The sequence below is a fragment of the Zeus faber genome, assembly GCF_960531495.2.
Source record: "Zeus faber genome assembly, chromosome: 16".
Classification (NCBI taxonomy): Eukaryota; Metazoa; Chordata; class Actinopteri; order Zeiformes; family Zeidae; genus Zeus; species Zeus faber.
This window is the reverse complement of record NC_137202.1, coordinates 18326462-18346461: the sequence shown is the minus strand read 5'-3', so window position 1 is coordinate 18346461 and position 20000 is coordinate 18326462. Positions and strand designations below refer to the sequence as shown.

The window sequence follows — 20000 nt, the reverse complement described above, 5'->3', positions numbered from 1 at the left end:
GTCTTAATTCCGTTTCCAGCAAGGTAGGTGTCTAGATAATATAGATATACTTTGTTCACACGCGGAGGGAAATTGTTGTCTTTACATCATACCTCACATCAAAACTATAGGCAATAATGATAACACAATAAGAAATTTGTAAGAACGTAATACAGTCCTGGAAATATACAATAAACAAAAAATGTCCTCCACCACCGCAAGTGACCAAGAAAAACAGATGAATTATTGATTCAAAGACGGTGAACTTTTGAGAGAAGAAAGTGAGCATCATAGAGGAAAGACAAGAGTAAAACAGGATGTTAAAAAAAAAAGCTCCTGTTTTGAATGGAACTGGGACTTTCAGTGTAATCCACCTAACAGACCATCGTATGGATTTCCACCTCAACATTGACATAATCAGGCCACTCTTTGACTGGTTCTTATCGTTGTCTAAATGTCACTGTGGAAGCTATTTAATGATCTGTGACGTCTCCTGAAGAAGTCTGTACAGCTGAACGACTCAAATAGGATAGCAACTTACTGCCAAAGTGATTTGGTTCATAATAAAATAGTAATGGGGGTGGGGGCACAGTGGCATCTTGAGAGACCTGCCCTGGAACCTTGTCCCTGGCATCTGTCTGTCTATGCAGAGGTTGCATCTTCTCCCTCTGTTTGCGTAGGTTTTCCCCAGTCTCCTTTCACAAAAACATGCACATTGGGTGGAAACATAATGTTGAATAGCATGGGTATTAAGCCTTACAAAACTACTATTTGCTGATAAGTACTTTGGCTTCATAGTTGACGAATCATAGAAGCAAAATAAAGAGTAGCACAGGAAAAGGTTGCTATGAGGATGAAGGTTCTAGTTCATTATAGAGGTTATATAGAGATTAATATCCCTATGTTCGCTCAGCCCTGTGATCCCTCAATACATTTTACATAGATTTTGAGGGAACATGGAACCTACATTTATGTTGAGGGAACATCTGGCTGAGGGAACATAGGTTTAAAGGAAAATAAGACCTACATTTGTGATGAGGAGCATATGGGAACATAGAGCTGAGGCAACATAATGTGTTGTGGGAACATCTGGCTTAGGAAACATGGAGCTGAAAGATCATGGGGCTGAGGGAACATAGGGCTGAAGGAAAATAGGGTGGAGGGAACATAGAGCTGAAGGAACATAGGGCTGAAGGAACATAGTTGAGGAACATAGGGCTGAGAGAACATGGAGCTGAAGGAAAATATGGCTGAAGGAACAAAGCCGAAAGAACATAGGGCTGAGGGAATATAGAGCTGAAGGAACATAGGGCTGAAAGAACATAGGGCTGAGGGAACATAGGGCTGAAGGAACATAGTGCCGAAGGAACATAGGGCTGAAGTAAACATAGGACTGAGGGAACATAGAGCTGAAGGAAAATATGGCTGAAGGAACAGAGCTGAAAGAACATAGGGCTGAGGGAACATAGTGCTGAAGGAACATAGGGCTGAGGGATCATAGTGCTGAAGGAACATAGTGCTGAAGGAACATAGTGCTGAAAGAACATAGTGCTGAAGGAACATAGTGCTGAAGGAACATAGTGCTGAAGGAACATAGGGGTGAAGGAATATAGGGGTGAGCGAACATAAGGCTGAAGGAACATAGGGCTGAGGGAACATAGACGATGATCCTCTTATGGATCCATAGCATGTTGTGGAGCATTCAGTGGCTTTTAACCCTAAAGAGTGTGTGACTAGGTATATCATTCTAATATCAACCCCATGCTACACCAGCTGTGGATCTGATCTGTTTGTTTATCACAACCAGACATGCAGAATCTTATTTCAGGAATCCACCTCAAGGTAAAACCTGCATACCGCATCCGCTGACATGGATGGAAACTCAGGAGGACCGCTCTGGGAGCGTGTAGCTCCCTCGCGGGGCGTAGTCTGTGGCAATCTTCGCTGCCCTTTTCTTTACCCTGATGTCATGCGGTTTCTTGATTGGGGCCAGCTGACAAGCCGATGGTCCGCTCAGCCGCCAGTGGCGTTCACAGCATTCTCGAGTTTGTCCTTGGAGCAGAAAGAGGCAGCACCGCACCGGAACACCTACTGGGATGTTTCTGATTATTATTCTTCTCGAGAATGTGGACTGGGACTGGGCCGCGTGTTGCAGAGTCCGCGAGAAGAGCGTTTACTGTTGTGCTTTGGCTAATTAGTGAAGTGTTTGTGGGTGTTTTTGTGCGTGTATGTGTGTGTGTGTTTGTGTGTGTGTGTATGCGTGTTTATGGGACTGTGTGGGAGTTTGTTGGATGCTTTGGCGTGTGCAAAAAAAGTCTATCTTGATGTATGTATACACAATGTGCGCGCGCGTGTGTGTGCGCTCGTGCGTGTTTGTATGCGTGCGTGCATGTGCACGACATTGATGCCCTCCGCGCGTAGCAGAGCACAGAACGGATCGATGTTTGTATGAATATGAAGACGGCGGTTACTGGAATAAATGGTCTCGCCTCTTCTAGAATACTACAGTGATTTATCACATCGCTTTCTCACTCACACACACACACACACACACACACACACACACACAGACACACACACACACACACAGACACACACACACACAGACACACACACACACACACACACAGACACGAGGGCAAGACAGAGATGAAGAGTTAGCAAAATAGAACGGAGAGAAAGAAAAAGACACATATCCAAAGTTATATCCATATAGTGACGTGATGGGTTGCTATGGACACACATATAACTGACAGCTGCTTAGTTAGCCACACGATGGGTGGCTGCCAATGCATGACTAATAGGTCACATATCACATCCAATGAGATAAGTTAAAGAAAACAAAGACAAAAATCAACAAATATAAAGCCAAAACAGGAATTCTTCCAAGTTTTCTTTCAACCTGGGACTGTGGGTAGGCCTACATTCAAGTCACTCATATATACACAAAAAAAAAAACAAAGAAACACACATCCTCTCATTAGAAGACCCGAGAAGATTACGAAAATTCACGCAAAATATTTTAGTTTTGGCTCGGCCCCCAGAGCGAGTGAGATGTTGTCTGCCAGCCGCGGAATCAAGGCTCATTAGGATGCACATACTCAAGTTGAGTGCGAAGCCGAAAGACACAGGCGTCCGACCCACTTTGTGTCTTCGCCCAGCCGTGAGTCCGGGGAACGTTATTCCGCCCATATTCTGAGCCAACAGAGATACGGCGCGGACGCCCGCCCCACATGCCGAAGGTGCCAAAGGGAATCGCAGCGATGAACTTGAGTGAAATGGATTTAAACCAACGTTAATCAGCAGTAGAGCGGTGAGAAGCCGAGTTAGTATTTTCTCTGCGGTTATGGAGATTGTAATATCTGTACAATACCGTGAATATCAATAAATAACACAGCAAATACTAATACTACTACAACTTCTTATTATAATGATAATAATTACAATGATGAATATAGCTGTAGGCATGAATACACGGGGTCCATTTTAGTCATGTTGGGTACATATTACAATTTGAAGATTTGCCGTAATGCGGCATCAAACTACAAGAATCGGGCCTGATTTTGACCTGGATCTGTCGTGTCGGACCATATTTTAGTTGTCTAGACCATAATAGTCGTCTTTATGCTTTGTCCTTATTTTGTAATTATTTTGTAATTATTTTGTAATTACCTAAATTTTGTAATTATGTTATATAATAAACACAATAAATACAGTTTATTTCACAAACATAATAAATACACCTGACTTTCAATTTGTACTTTATCGCACTTCTTGTGCTAATAATCTGCAATTGAATAATAAATAGATGAACTGCCTGTCATGTAATACAGACAACTTGAACATTAACATCAATTTGTAATTTGACTTCTTATGGAAGGACTCGTCACTACTTAAGGCCTTCTCCTTCTTCATTGTAAGCCCGCTGCCTTTAGCTGGAGGAAGCTGCACGTGCATGAGATTCCTGTAAAGATATTGTCATTACTCACTGTGTTCATAGAGCTGCAGCCACAGTGGCGGTAGCTGATGTTTGGTGTCGCGTGGGGCAATAATGACATATTTACGGAAGTTCGACCGGTTGATGCCCTATTGGGCAACGATGACCCAGTAGCGAAATTTCAGTGGTCACGCCTTTCTGTGGATTCGAGTTTCCGATGGGTAGCGGTTCCACGAAACCCGAAAAAGCGTTGACGTCTTTGGGTAATTGTGATTTTAGGGGGACTCGTTTTTTCTTCGCGTTCCTAGGACATGAAACGCATCATTCATTCATACAGTCGGGGTGGACTCGACTCGACGTGGTGACGACTTTCTGTGGATTCATGTTTTTTCGTGTCCAAGTTTTCCATGGGCTACGATTCCACGAAGCCGGATCATTCCGTGATTATTTACAAGTTTCAGGATACAATTCCTACGATTCGTTCCGAGAACATGAAACTCATCACGGCCTCGCAGATTTTGTATCTTACGACTTCCGTGAATCCCGCAAAAGTAAGGAGGAACGCAACGCTGCATCGGACGCGGGGTTATATCCGAACACAACAACACACAACACACACACACACACACACACACAGATGCGTAGTTTATAACCTCGAACCACTACAGAGCGATTGACTCTACACCACCCACCACACATGACCCGAACGGTCGTCAGAACCACAACCTGCACATTTATGAGGAAATGATTCCTGCGCCGTATATATGGAGCGATTTGGATGAAACTTGAACCCCAGGAGGTCTGCGATGTCCCGGTTCTAACTACACCTCAACCATGTCCGTAGCTGCAGTGGTTGTTCTGTTCCAGACAGTTTAGGGTGCCAACGAGAATAATAATAATAATAATAATCAGGATGGTCCACTATTAATAGTATTAATACTACTGCTACTACTACTACTACAACTGCTACTACTACTACTACTAGTATATAACTATGTACTACATAATAATATTAACATTTATACTACTACTACTACTACATAACTGCATACTACATAAAATTACAATTTATACTACTACTACTATTAATACTACTATTACTACTACTACTACATGACTACATACTACATAATAATACCATTGATACTACTAATAGTACATAACTGCATACTACATAATATTATTATAATTTATACTACTACTCCAACTACTACCACTACTACTTCTACTACTACTACTACTAATACCTAACTACATACTTCATAATAATATTACAATTTGTATGTGGATGGATTTGGCTGAAACTTAAACCACGAGATGCTTGTGACACTAAACGACACTTCAACAGTGTTTGTAGATTATGTCTTTGTTGTGCTCCAGATACTTTTAGCCGGGTTGGACATATATTGGCGTTGAATGCATTGGACGCCAATGCATTGTTCTATGATACGGATCATTAGTCTATGATATGGATCATTAGACTATGATATCTATCATTTATCTATGATATCGATCAATGCATTGTTCTATGATATGGATCATTAGACTATGATATCTATCATTTATCTATGATATCGATCAATCCATTGTTCTATGATATGGATCATTGTTCTATGATATGGATCATTAGTCTATGATATGGATCATTAGACTATGATATCTATCATTTATCTATGATATCGATCAATGCATTGTTCTATGATATGGATCATTAGACTATGATATCTATCATTTATCTATGATATCGATCAATCCATTGTTCTATGATATGGATCATTGTTCTATGATACGGATCATTAGTCTATGATATGGATCATTAGACTATGATATCTATCATTTATCTATGATATGGATCAATGCATTGCTCTATGATATGGATCATTAGACTATGATATGGATCATTGTTCTATGATATGGATCATTAGTCTATGATATCGATCAAGTTTGGAATGTTTTTCACTCATTTCTGCTCTGTCTCTAGATCGTTTTTGGATGAAAGTTCAACTACGAGATGTTTGTGACGTACCGGTTCCAACAAGACACCAACCGTGTTCGTAGCTTCTGCCGGTTTTCTGTTCAAACAGTTTCAGTTTTTAAAAATGAAAATTCATTTTGAAATCTGCGGGCTGGACCCCTAATAATAATCATAATAATTATTATGATTATTATAATCATCATCATAATAACAACAATAAAACACAGAAATAATAACAAACATAACAACGGTACAAAGTATGTCTTGATTCATAAACTGCGTCGCCGCCGCGGCTTCTCTTCGTTTCCCCCTCCGCTCGCAGATCGCGCCACCTCGCGACCCCGTGGCACGATTACAACAAGCGAACCGTCCCGCTCACGTCAGCCCTCCCGCTCTACGTCATGCGTGATGACGTCACTAACGCCCGCCCGTCACGCCGGCGCCTCGTCCCATGTGGCCTTGCTGCCGGAGCGCTGCTGTCGGGTCGGTCTCGGTGGCGCTCAGACGCCCAGGTTCGCGCAAATACACGTCGAGGGGGGGGGGTTGTTGTTGGGTCTTTTTGTTGTTTTTTTTTAAACGGACGCGTTGGTCCGCCATGCCCCCGAAGAAACCCGCCCCAGTCGCGGGGAGCAAAAAGACCCAGGAGAAGAAGAAGGAGAAGATAATAGAGGTGAAGTAACGGCCCCGGGTAGCACGTTTCCGAGCGTGCTACCGACCCGGCTACCGCTAACGCTAGCGTCGGCTAATCCACGGCGCCGGCGGTGAACCGTGCGGTTGACTGTGTCCTCGGTGATACGCGGGGCCATTTAAAACCTTTTTATTTGTGTTTTTTTATTTTATCCCCCCTCCTCCCCTGCGCTCGCTCGCCCTCAAGCCGTTGCGCAGCTCTCGTTCGTGGTTCCGGCGGGTCGACGTTGGTCGCTAACTAGCCTGTTTACCGGAAAAAAGCGAGCCGCCCAGGCAGCTAGCGAGCTAATACGCGAAAGTGGATGTGACGTTGCTCGGGCCACACTCGGACTCGTCACTATCTTTGGCTGAACGCAAACGATTGAACCGACGATGCGCGGAGGCTCAGTTGACGTCGCCGGTTAAAAGCGTTTAGAGCGTCTATTCAAAGTGCACGAATCGAGGTAAATCCGTTTTTCCCCCCTTTCCTTCGTCTTCAAACGGGCTGCGCGGTGGCACTCCTGTAATTGTTTGCCGATGATGTTGCGTCGATCGGTCGAGGTGACCGGGCGCCTTTCTGCCGCTGGGCGTCTTCCTGGTGGCGGAAAACGGGGAACAGGGACGTCATTGTCCGCTTCCCGGGATCCCGCAGACGTTCAACCTAAAGTTCACCGTTGACACAATTCGGACTCGTTGCGATTACAAAGGATACAACGATTGCAATGGAAGTGCTGCCAGATGTGACTTGGTAAACCAATGAAACTAACATAACCATACGCAAAGGGACCAACATGCTGGTGTGGATGATGTACTATGCTGGTGTGCCCAACAGGGATTCATCGAAAGACAAGACCTCACAAATGTTCTTCTCTTTCCGTCCTCGTAGTGCACACACACACACACCATAGGATTTAAGACGGTGTGGTCCAGTGGGATGGCATTTTGGGATTCTAGGCGGGCGCACGCTATAAGGAGCCAAGACGTCACACCAGACCAACCTGATATTCTCACACAAGTCCCGGGCCACCGCACGTTTCTGGCCGTCGCAGATCGACGCCGCGAGCGACGGGATCGCGCTCTCAACATAATCTTATCCTCGTGACTTGTGAAGGGGTCTGGTGCTCGGAGTCCTCGCTTGAAGTTCACCCTTCGTTGTTTATTGGGTTTTTTTTTTAAATTTTACAAACATACCTAGGCTAACATTAAACTTTGCAGCTCAGTCGTTTAAGCAGGCGTCTCGATGTTGAAAGAACGTTCTTTGAAAGAGCACATTGTATTGATAACGGGGTGCGTTGTTGAGATTGGCGGCCAAACTAACCGCCAGGGAGCTGCAGCGAACGCTCTCGAAAATGTGTAATTCTGTTTTACAGTCAAGTGAGGTTTTTGGTTTTGATTTAGAACTTCTCACTGTTGACAGAGGTGTCACGATTCTCCAGACCCACGATTCGATTTGACTTTAGATTAGCGGTGGATTTCTTGAGCCGGTATTTGCGCATTTTGAGATCATCTGAATCGCCCGATGCCTGCGCTCACGGGGCCGATAAACAAAAAATGTCTGCGGACTAGGGTTGTCAAAAATAAAGATTTTACTATACATATCGATCCTGAATATTTGAAACAGTTTCACTACTCATTTTCCGCACTATCGATGTACCAGTAAATTAGTGGTCGACCGATATGGGTTTTTCAGTGGCCAATATTCGGAGAGCGCGGTGACCGATATGCAGATATCATGTTGTTTTCTTTTTTTGCACCTGATAAAATACAACAATTTGATAATAATAGCGAATGAGACAGAATTGCTGAGCTTAAATGAACATTTATTTCACACTAATGTTATTGTCTGCATTGTCTCTGCATTGTCTCTGCCACACACACACACACACACACAGGAGAAGGCCTCACTGCTGTATCAGCAGTGAGGCCTTCTCCTGTGTGTGTGTGTGTCTGTGTGTGTGTGTGTGTGTGTGTGTGTGTGTTTTTTTTTAACGGGTTGATGGTGTGGATGTTGTGCTTTCCAGGATAAGACGTTTGGTTTGAAGAACAAGAAGGGAGCCAAGCAGCAGAAGTTCATCAAGAACGTCACCCAGCAGGTTAAGCATGGACAGCAGAGTACCAGACAGGTTGGTGTGCGCCGCCGTCCCCCCCCCCCCCCCCCCCCTTCCTTGTCATCGTCGTTTGTGTGACTTTACCTACTCCTTCTAACAATCCTCTCACCTTGGGGTTTAAAAACAAAAGTGCCACAGAGATAGAGGAATAAAATTGCACATTGTCACACGCAATCAAAGGATTATTATTATTATTTTTAGGTTAAATAAAAACCCCAGAATAACCCTCAAATCAACCACGTTGTCTGGTTGGGTTTAGGGCTGAACCATTCATCGAGGTCAAACTGACGTCGCAGTGTAATAGAAGTTAGTTTTCAGGCTACGATCGAACCCAACACGATACTCAACCCGTGGCTCCAGAGCTGCACGTGGCTCTTTTATAACTAGCGGCGGCTCTTTAAAGTGTTGTTTAAAATTTGATTAAAAAAAAAAAAAAAAAAAAAAAAAATGTAAGGGTGTTAAATAAAGTTTGTTTGAGACATTGTCTGCAGTATTCAAAACATAATTTCCCATCAGACACATCAATCTATGACGGCTTCGAGAGAGAGCGCGTCTATAGAGATGTTTCCTGGTAGTGATCAATGGCTGATCGCCTGGTTTCCACTGGCAATTTTTATTATTAATTATTCATATTTAATTGTATTATTACCGTATGTATAGGTAATAAACTTATCACCGGACTCCCAACTGCACCGCGCAAGACCACCGTGTCCAAACCCTCCATCCGCTCCAGGCTACAAGCACCAGGCACTCCATGCAATTAATAAATAGAAAAACAACTTTAATATCTATCCACAGTTTTTATTTAAGCCATTTAACTTAATGGTGATATGCCAGAGAACACGGCATCTGCCGCTGCAGGGCCAAAACCCGGGAGCCACAGCAGACATGCACAGTGGAGTCGGCTCGTTGCTTTCTTTACCTAACTTTCGGTTTGCCGTATACCCCTAGGTATTTGTACATCATTTGTGGTTGCAATAGTAATTAAAACATGGTTATAATATGGTAATGGTGTTAATAATAAATTGCAATTATTGCATACATCATGATTTTCATTCCTTAATAAGATATAACTTGTGGCCTTGTTTTTAAATGCTTCATGGTTTGATGGAGGAAAGGGACGTTTCAGAAATTTGTCTCTTGCAAAAATATTGTTTGTTAGTGTGGCTACTAAGCTGGGGAAGGTTGAGTACCACTGTTATAGAATGATTTATTGCACATAAGGAACTTTAAAAAAAAAAAAATGTATACTCGCATTCGCAGTCTCAAAAATCACAATTTAATTATTTTACCAAATCGTTCAGCCCTAGTGGGGATGAAGGTTTCTCTTTCCAAATCTCTGCCTACTGTGTACAACCAATGAGTGTGTAAGTACCTGCTTGTATTGTGGTTAAATGCAACATTTAAATGCCTCTCTTTGCTGTGTGTGTGTGTGTGTGTGCGTGCGTGTCTAGGCTGAGTTGGATAAGGGCACCAAGAAGGGCGACAAGAAGAAGGAGCTGGACGAACTTAATGAGCTGTTCAAACCCGTAGTCGCCGCTCAGAAAGTCAGCAAAGGTAACAGGCATCGCAGTGTTTCAGAGTCCTAACGGGAGGCTGGGAATCCAGAACATCATCTCACGTTGTGATACGCTCTGAACCCTGACAGTGGAAGAGCTGTGTTAGTCGTTATGTTCCGAGGACCCAGAGCCAACGGTGTGTACTCGTGTCGCTCAGTAACTTCAGTGGATGTGATGTGTGTGTTAGTTGTTGGACGCTGCTGAAAGCTTAGGCTACAGATATTGTAACTGTCCACTAGGGTTGAGCCAGAACTCTGATGAAATGAGTATCCGATACGGGTAACGCTTTTTACGAGCAAGAGTATCATGGGTCAATATCCGTACCCGTGATGAAGGAAAATCCTCATTGGGTAGCCGTGTCCACATGGTTCCGTGATAGGCCGGCCACGCCCAGAGTGCCTCCCTTATACACAGCCTATAGGTCCACGGCTGCAGCGCTGCTCCTCCACACAGTTCAGGAACACGGGGAAGTCGACCAGATATCGCTCTCTCTCTCCATTACCCAATCCACTGTCCTGATCCGAGTCGGAACGTTTCGCTTCATAAAAGAAATCTGAAAAGTAAAAAGATGTAAAGATCTAAATGAAAAGACAGGCACGCCGGCGCTACAGCACGAACGCACAGCGTAAAAAACACTCCAATTCTCTCTTGAGTTAGCATTACCTTTTTCATTTTCCATACAGACACAACACAGTCTAGCCATCGTCACAGCCACTCTGTCCACAAACCAAATCCCCCTCTCTCTCTCTCTCTCTCTCTCTCTCTCTCTCTCTCTCCCTCTCTCTCCCTCTCTCTCTCTCCCTCTCTCCAGGCGTGGACCCCAAGTCGGTGCTGTGTGCGTTCTTCAAGCAGGGCCAGTGCACCAAGGGCGACAAGTGCAAGTTCAGCCACGACCTCACGCTGGAGAGGAAGTGCGAGAAGAGAAGCGTCTACGTGGACGAGAGAGATGAAGATCTGGAGAAAGGTTGTGCAACGCCCTTCCCAAATGTGCGGGCGTTTTTTGAACATCCGTCTAACTTTTATGTTCTAACGTTATGTGCTTTTTTTGTTGTTGCTGTTCTTTCAAAGACACTATGGATAGCTGGGACGAGAAGAAGCTGGAGGAGGTGGTGAACAAAAAGCACGGAGAGGCCGAGAAGAAGAAAGCCAAAACACAGATTGTAAGTTAACGGGGAAGATGGGATTCTGTCGCTGGTGATTGGAATGAAAGCCTCCGTGTGACATGACGAGACTAGAGGGAGCAGGAGTGAGCTCTGGCTGCAAGGTTTTTTAGATTTTTTTTGTTTTTTTTTTTTAAGATGAAAGATTTTGGCCCAGGTGGTTATGGCCGTTTCCAACGACTGCCTTTGCGTGGTTTGAATATTGGGTGGTGCGGTGTCTGGCGGAGCAGGTTCATCAGCTGCAGCTCAGATTTACCAATGTGATGCTGGTGCCGGGTGTTACCTTTACCACCCTGTGCCGTTGGACAGAAGAGAGTTTATTCGTTTATATGTATTTTTTTTTATTATTAAAAAATAAATAAATACATAAAAGGACAAGTTTTTTTAAATTTTTATTATTTAATTTAATTTAATTATTAAAAAAGGGGACAAGAGCATTTTGAGTGTTCACTCTCCCCATTTTGTCCATTCATTCTGAGCCTTTATTTAAAATGCTTTGAGGGGAAAGACTCCTTTGCAGCCGCGTAGATGCGCAAATGACGCCAACACGAGGCGCCAACGTACTTCAATGCGAAAAACGATGAATAATATAAAATATTAACGCTTTCCGTTTCCCGCAGGTGTGCAAGTACTTCCTGGACGCCATCGAGGGCAATAAGTACGGCTGGTTCTGGGTGTGTCCAGGAGGGGACACCTGCATGTACCGCCACGCCCTGCCGCCCGGCTTCGCCCTGAAGAAGGACAAGAAGAAGGAGGAGAAGGAGGACGAGATCTCACTAGAGGAGCTGATTGAGAACGAGGTGGGGGTGGAGGAGTGGGTGGATCCCAGTGGGCATCCTACGGAATCCTCTGCGCGTATTCAAACGTTCCTCTCTCTCTCTTTCTCTCCCTCCCTACACTTAGCGTGCGGCTCTGGGCGCCAACGTGACGCGCATCACCCTGGAAACGTTCCTGGCCTGGAAGAAGAGGAAGAGGCAGGAGAAGGTGAGAGATGAAACCAGGCGCTGGTCTGTCGCCCTCTTTGTACTCGTTTCTTCTGAAGGATTTTGGAAGAAGTGGGTTTCCCCTTGTCTTCCGCCTTTTCGGGTTTTGACGCGGCTCGCTTCTGATCGACAGGTGGAGAAAGCGATGGAGGACATGGAGAAGAAGAAGGCCGACTTCAAGGCCGGCAGATCGCTAGGGGTAGGAATGTGTTGAACTCGGGCCAACGTTCAAGGTCGACTTAAGGAATGATTTGGGATCTGATGAGTCCCAAAAGGAAAATCTGCCTCAACTCGATGACACTTCACCGTTTGGTGTTGAGTCAAGGTTGAGTATTGGGTGAAATAACATCAGTTTGTACAAACTACGGTGGATGTGTCGGTCTAGGTGAGCGGCCGCGAAGTGTTTGAGTTCCACCCGGAGCTGGTTGACGACGACGATGACGAGGCAGACGACACGCGATACATCAAAGAGGAAGACGAGGACGAAAGTGAAAGTGAAAAACAGGTACTGAAGAGGTGTCTTTAGAGTACTTTAAACGTACCCTTTTAAATGTGGTTAAATAGACTGAAATGGGGAGTGATGAGGTCTCCATTTCAACGTACATGTTTTGTCCGATTTTCTCTCCTTTTTTTCCTCCCCCCCTTTGTCAAAATTTGTCAAGTTGTTCAGTTCACATTCCTGATGTTAGAAACGGACATAACCTGATACTTAGGTAGTTCAGAGAATCATGTCGTTCGTAACCTGCGCCGTTTGTGCCTAATAACTCTGCCATGAACCAAATATATAATACCGTATTCACCCGAATAGAAGACAGGGTTTTCTTTTTCCTGGAAATAAACTCTAGAAAGGTGGTGTCGTCTTTTAATCAGGGCTGTGTTATATCCAGGTCAATACGGCACCTTCCTTCACACCGCACTACCTTATTGAATAGTTAAGAGACAGTTTGGGACCCAGGCACCCTGTAGTGCTCCTCACTTAACGACAGAGTTCCATTCCTACAACAGGCGGATAAGCGAGGACCCGTGTTATTTCAAGGTAAGGGGGCGTGGCCATTGCGAACGCTAGTGTAGTGAGTACTAACGGACTGCGGGAACTAGACTGAGAACGGCGATGAGGTGAGATGCTTGACGCTGAGACGCTGCGCACACCGACTGGTCACAGCTGGTCGTTGAGTGAGGAGTACCTGTACAGATGTAAATAAATAAATGTAAACCAACTAATGCCAAGTAGTTTAAGTGTAGTCTACATTTTGCATACACTTGTCTAAATCCGGCTTTAATGTGTTCTCCAGGTGGAAACCACAATGTTCCAGGACATAGACCTATCCCGCTTTGTACCCAAAGAAGTGGACAACACGGGCATCACTGTAGCGTCCGTGGACCGTTTCACCTCCAGGAATAAGAGCCAGCCTACGGCATCTGACGACAGTAAGACTGATCAGACGACCGTTTGATTTTATTGATGGATGCAGACTCTTACTCCTTGTAGCTAAAATGAGCTAGCTCCCGTCTGATTTGATGTCATCACATGACATCGTCCAAGCTTAAAATTTAAATGTTTGTTCTTGAGCTTGGGTGTGGAAGGCGTCATTTCAGACTAAATGAATCTGCAGTTTGGCTACGTTGACTTCCAAGTCGCCAAAACCACTGTTTGTGTAGAAGCCTGAAAACTCTCCTCGCTCTCCCCTGCAGAGGAGCAGCTGAACGGGGCGTGCGGAGGGGCCGAGGCCAACGGTCTGTCGGGGGGTGAGGACGAAGACGAGGAGGAGGAGGAGGATGAGGATGAGGATGAAGAGGAGGTGCCCGTGGACGAAAACCTGTTCACGGGAGAAGATCTGGAAGAACTGGACGAGGAGCTGAACACACTGAACCTGGAGGACTGAGGGGGGGGACGGTGTTAGGATGGACTGATAAAGGGAAGAACCCATGGATTGGAGGAGGCCGGAAGGAGCGGCTCTCACGCAGACAGAACGACCAAATTGCACGGACTTGGAAGAAAAGGTGCCACCACATTCTGCGGCACGCTCCCAACAATAAAGCCTGATTGTATGATATCACTTCTTGTCTCTGGCCCTTTGTTGCCATCCGGCAGACCCAGCCCCACCCTCATTTCCAAAGTAAAACAGGCCAACTCCAACCAACTTTCCGGACAGATTGCGTTTATTTGGGCTGTTTCCTGGGTCCTAGCTCGCTTCCAGAGAACTCATGTTGAACAAATGAAGGGCAAGTAAATCCAAGTTGCAGCTGCTACAACGTGGCCAACGAAGCTGACCTTTAAATCTCATCATTTGCAAATTTCAAGACAGGTCTTGAAACTTTTAAACACCTAAACATAGAACTTCAAATGAATAGTGAGTTCAAACTGTTGGAAATAATCAGTTCCAGAATTCTGACAATAACTTTTTTTGATTGCTTGTGTTCTATCAGACTGCCGTTCTTGCTATTTCACATGAAATTTATGAGTATATATACACCCCCCCCCCCCTTGTCCTGAAGTGGTTGAATATTTTGAGTTTAATTTCAAAGATTTCGTGCCCCTCTCAGCCCTGGAACGTAGGGGAATATAAGGACACCAAGGCTAATGTTTACCAGCCCAATAAATGTGTAAATAACTGCTCAGAAATAAAAGTCATTGTACATCCAGTGTGAGTATCTTCTGTTGTTAATCCCTAGTGTTTCCAATATTCAGTGCTCATTGAGGGACCTCGGTAAGAAGCGTTGGAGCTGCGGATGACGATGGGTCCGTTGTAAGGATTATTTTGTGATCGACAGCTAAAACAATTTCCCTGGACGTCTGAATACCAGGTGAAGATATGAAGACGGAAGCACCGTTGCATTACATCATTTAGAAACATCTTTGTCCACAGCAACTTGAACTAAGGACATTGGTCAAGACGACAAGAACAAGCACCAGTACGTGCTGCAGTTTGCTCCTGCCGGTTGTTAGGGTTATTAACTTAACTAAACAAATTGGTGAATGATGTGTGCGTGGTGATGTGAAGGACGTATCCACCCGCCTCGCACCCAGTGATGGACATTCCAGGATCCGCTTAAAAGGAGCCAACAGGCGTTCGCACAAACCAATGACCTCTATATGCAAGTGGAACACTTAAGGTAAAGACAAATAGGAGGAAATAAAACACTCAAACACGGTGAAACTTAGCTTTTATTAAATATAATTCAAATATACTGTTCCTGGATAAATACCAAACGCTGACCGGTACTGGCCGCTCTGGAAATGAGTCGAGACGAAGCCTGTTTGTTTGGATGACACGTTTATTTCTGTTTAACTCAACAATGACGTTTAGGAGAACACAATCATTTATAGATCTAAAAAAAAAAAAAAGAAAAACAAATGAAACCTGTAGTCTAGCTGCGTACCAAAGTAGCTTACAGTGAACCTAAACACAATCCATATCTAGTGAAAGCAAGCCACAAGCAGCTCATTTGTAAAAGTGAATTTAACTCGTTCACTTGAATCAACAATAATAATAAAATGTAAAGTCATCTCTCGTAAGACTCTAGAAAGTCACAGTGCAGCAAGTTGATCATACTTAACCAGGAAACTGTAACCTCTGTAACCTCTGAAACCTCTGAAACCTCTATTAGAGCTGGCTTTGGTCACGGGTACGTCACGGACAGGAAGTGGGTCAGACAGAGGTCAAAGGTCGTGTCAGAGGTCTTGGTGTGGGTCTGTCAGGTCGGGGGGGGAGGTCATTGTGTCGTGACAACAGTCTCCTAGGAAACAAGAAGCTGCAGAGTTACCCACATAGACAGAGACGCAGTTTCTATAGCGCTTCACGCGCAACCAGCTTGTCAAGAAATATAAATCGAAATCAAAGAATTAATACAAATTCTTAAAAAGGCACTTTTACACTAAACCGAGCACACGAGCACACAATTAACCTGCTCGGCTTTTCTTTTATTTATTTATTTTTTTTCTTCCACTCATGCATCACGAAAGAATAAACAAGATTTGGTTAAAAGACTGGAGATGCAACGGAACGCGCCTACAAATCCGCAGAATACATCTTTAACATTTCTGAAATACATAGAATTGGCAAAGGGGAACCCCAACCCCGCTCCCACATCCGCTACACTGGTACAGTTAATAATATAATGCACTCCGTAACAGTCAACTCTTTACTTTTGCAAATGGGTTGCTGGGGAGTGACTCCGCAATGAGAGCGGTTTGTTTTTCTGAGTCTTTGTGGATTTGACTCGGCGAGCGAGCGGGTGGAGTGCTGTCGGACACGGAACGGAACAAACAACTCTTTTGCCGGTTTCATTTTGAAGGTTTGTTTGCTACAAACTGATCGTTTGCGAGTTTTGCATCACCAATGTATAACCAAACATTAAAGAGGGTTAAACGGCTGCGGCGGATTATCATTTCACTCACCTCTTGCAGGCGTGTGGCTCCGGGTCGGGGGTCCTGGGGGGGGGGGGGGGGCTAGTAGGTACGTGGGCGTTTGTGCGACTCCTCCCTCGGAGGGTCGGCCAACATCACCTTCATCCTCACCCCGTTCACCATGCGGCCGTGGAGCGCCGCCATGGCCTCGTCCGCACACTGAGACGGAAAAACAAAATAGCCATCCGGCAACGATTGAAATACTGATGTAGCACTCAACGGACGGCTCATTGGAATAGAGCGGAATAGAAACAAGGGGGAGGGGAATATATCGTCTCATCTTTGGGCCACAGCACTCGCTATGTCCGCCAAAAACTCATCGGTAGTGATCTCCTACGGCCGCGATGCACTTAAAAAAAAAAAATCAACTTTGGAAAGATCAACTTTGGGACTATTTATCTGCGGATCCAGTGTGGCCCCCGGAGATACTACGCATCAATGCTTTTAACAACAACAACAACAACAACAACAACAACAACGGTGCCGCTGTTCCACGGCACCGTGGTAAACGCGGCGGCATTTGGGTCGGAATGAGGACGCAACTTTACCGTCCACCTCTGCCCAGCATCCTTCTTGCCAATGTCCAGTCCCTGCAGAACAAGGTGGATGACCTTCGAGCGAGGATTACATTCCAACAGGAGACGAGAAACGGTTGCGTCCTCTGCCTGACGGAGACATGGCTGAATCCGCTGGTGCCGGACCACGCCACACGTCCAGCCCAGTCCTTCTCCGTGGTCCGACCGAGAGGTCGGAGGAGTCGGGGAAATCCAAGGGTGGAGGCGTCTGCCTCATGGTAAACAGCAGCAACATGGCTGTGGTGGTGACCGGGGACTCAAACAGGGCGAACCTTGAAAAAGTTCTGCCTAATTTCCATCAACACATCACATGTTGCCTGCAGGGGAGATAGAACTTTGGACCACTGCTACGCACCGTACAAGAAGGGATACAAGAGCGTCTCGCTCCCTGCTTTTGGGAAATCGGATCATTCGGCTATCTCATTGCTACCTGTTTACCAAGCCATGCATCGCGCGTGGAACGGTAGTGACGAGGGACGTAAAGCGCTGGTCGGACCAAAGAGAAACCGTGCTTCAGGACGCTCTTACTGACGTAGACGGGAGCGTGTCCCGTCAGATCCGCTCAGGGTTGCGTCAGCCCCCTACTATAGTCCCTGTACACACATGACAGTGTGGCCAGGTTCAGCTCCAACAACATCAAGTTTGCTGATGACACCGTCGTGGTGGGATTGATCACCAACGGCGATGAGAAGGCCTGCCGTGAGGAGGTGGCTGACCTGTCACTCTGGTGCCAAGACAACAGAACGTCACCAAAGCGAAGGAGCTGATTGTGGACTTGAGGAAGGGATTACAACCGAGGCCGCATGTGCCAATGGTGATTAATGGGACTTCTGTCGACAGGGTGAGCAGCTTCAAGTACCTGGGAGTCCACATCACGGAGGACTTAACATGGACTTTACACACAGACTCTGGTGAGAAAGGCGAGGCAGCGTCTTTACCACCTCAGGCAGCTGAGGAAATTCAGGGTCTCAGTGAGGATCCTCAAGTCCTTCTACTGTGGAGCGGTGTAGAGCATCCTGACAGGCAACACCACTGCCTGGTTTGGGAACTGTACTGCTCAGGACAGGCGGGCCCTGCAGAGGGTGGTGCGTTCAGCCCAAAGTACCACTGGAACTACCCTCCCCTCCCTGCAGGACTTATACACCAGGAGGTGTAGTAGCAGAGCCCCCAGGATCATGAAGGGTCTTCACCACCCCAACAACGGACTGTTCCATCTGCTGCGGTCAGGCAAGTGCCTCCGCAGTCACACAGCGAGGACAGAGAGACAGACAGAGTTTCTTCCCTCAAGCCATAAGGACGGTCAATGCTGAACTCACCAGGGGTCCTAACAAAAAGCAGTGAGACAATCACCAGGCACCCAGTGCCTTACTGTACTGTATGTAGCATACTGTACTGCAAGTTACTGTATCACTGTTCTGGGTTACTGCATACTGCACTGTACTGCTGTTATGTCTTACTGTATTGCTGTGTCGTATTGTTCAAGTTCAAGTTTGTTGTATACTGCACATCTCCATACACACTTTATTCAAATACAAATCAGTATATACAAATAGCCCATCCCATATACATAACTCTATTCCCTTTACTTCTATTTTGTACCCCCACTCTGTATTATCTTTTTGAGTCTTATCTTAATTTAATTTTATTTATATTATTCTATTCACTAACTGCATCACGTTTTAGGAATCAGGTAGTTTCAGTTACTTGCTAGGTAGGAAGTAGGTTAGCAATTATGTTCGGTTTAGTAACTATTGTGCATAATCTCCGGGTGCTTTGCAAAGACATTTCACTGCATATATGTATGAACGTATGTATATGTATGTGACAAATAAACCTCTTCAATCTTGAATACCTCATCAACTCATCCTATACATATTGAACCATCTCTATATTCTTTTGCCCATCATTTGCTTTCTACACTTCCTCTCACCTGCTTGTCTGAGTACTTCATGTAGCCGACCTTTCTTCCAGGAACCAAATGGACCTCAATGAGCGAGCCGTAGCGACTAGAGAGGAAGAGGGAAAAAAAAAAGGGAGGAAAACACAATTACCAACCAATTCCAGAAAGATCGCTGCATGACCCAGTCCCAGGGAGCACGAGGAGACCCCGCACCCCCGGGGCGCACACATACAACCCACCCCCAAGTGCAGGCACAAGACACAGCCGCAGAGCACCGGGCCGCGGGCGCCAGGGATGGACCGCAGGCCCGGAGCCAGGCCCCGCCCCGACCGCCCGCCCCGTGCAAGGGCGCGGCGCGCAGCCAAGCGGACGCCCCACCCGGCAGTGAGCCCCGAGCGCCCATCCACGTAGCGGAGTGGGCTCAGCACAGGGCACCCGGATGTTGGTTATTACAACGGCATTCATTGGACATTATTCGTTTTTGGATTTACCAGAAGATGTCCTCCAGCACGTCCAGGGGCAGTGGCGAGGGGCTGAACACCACAAACAGGCGCTCCTTCACCTTGCTGTCGGGGGGAGCCAGCTTCTTTAGGGCCGGCAGGGACACGTCCGTCTGGATCCGAGGGGCGGCCGAGACGGCGGGGAAGGCCTGGAGAACACGAGGAAAGCACCCACAATGCATCGAATTCATGACATTTCACACTAAAGGGGCCGTTAATAACGTTAATACGCTGTGAGATGTCGGGTCAG

The 20000-nt window shown here is 45.8% G+C and overlaps 2 protein-coding genes across 2 annotated transcripts in view; one reads left to right on the top strand and one right to left on the bottom strand.

Annotated features, from left to right (window-relative positions):
- Positions 1-6363: 6363 nt before the first annotated feature.
- On the top strand, positions 6364-15010 carry zc3h15 (zinc finger CCCH-type containing 15). The gene is made up of 11 exons (XM_080016585.1): positions 6364-6561; positions 8579-8680; positions 10120-10222; positions 11036-11188; positions 11293-11384; positions 12005-12184; positions 12288-12368; positions 12501-12566; positions 12753-12872; positions 13660-13795; positions 14060-15010. The coding sequence occupies exons 1-11, from the start codon at positions 6487-6489 to the stop codon at positions 14248-14250; spliced, it is 1299 nt and encodes a 432-aa protein (XP_079872711.1). The 5' UTR covers positions 6364-6486; the 3' UTR covers positions 14251-15010.
- A 621-nt stretch (positions 15011-15631) lies between these two features.
- rbm45 (RNA binding motif protein 45) overlaps positions 15632-20000 on the bottom strand; it is an 8620-nt gene continuing 4251 nt past the window's right edge. The window contains exons 8-11 of the mRNA XM_080016168.1: positions 19742-19899; positions 19281-19356; positions 16767-16934; positions 15632-16105 (exon numbers count right to left, since the gene is read on the bottom strand). Coding sequence (XP_079872294.1) covers positions 16818-16934; positions 19281-19356; positions 19742-19899 — 351 coding nt within the window. The 3' untranslated portion in view covers positions 15632-16105; positions 16767-16817. The remainder of the gene's footprint in view (positions 16106-16766; positions 16935-19280; positions 19357-19741; positions 19900-20000) is intronic.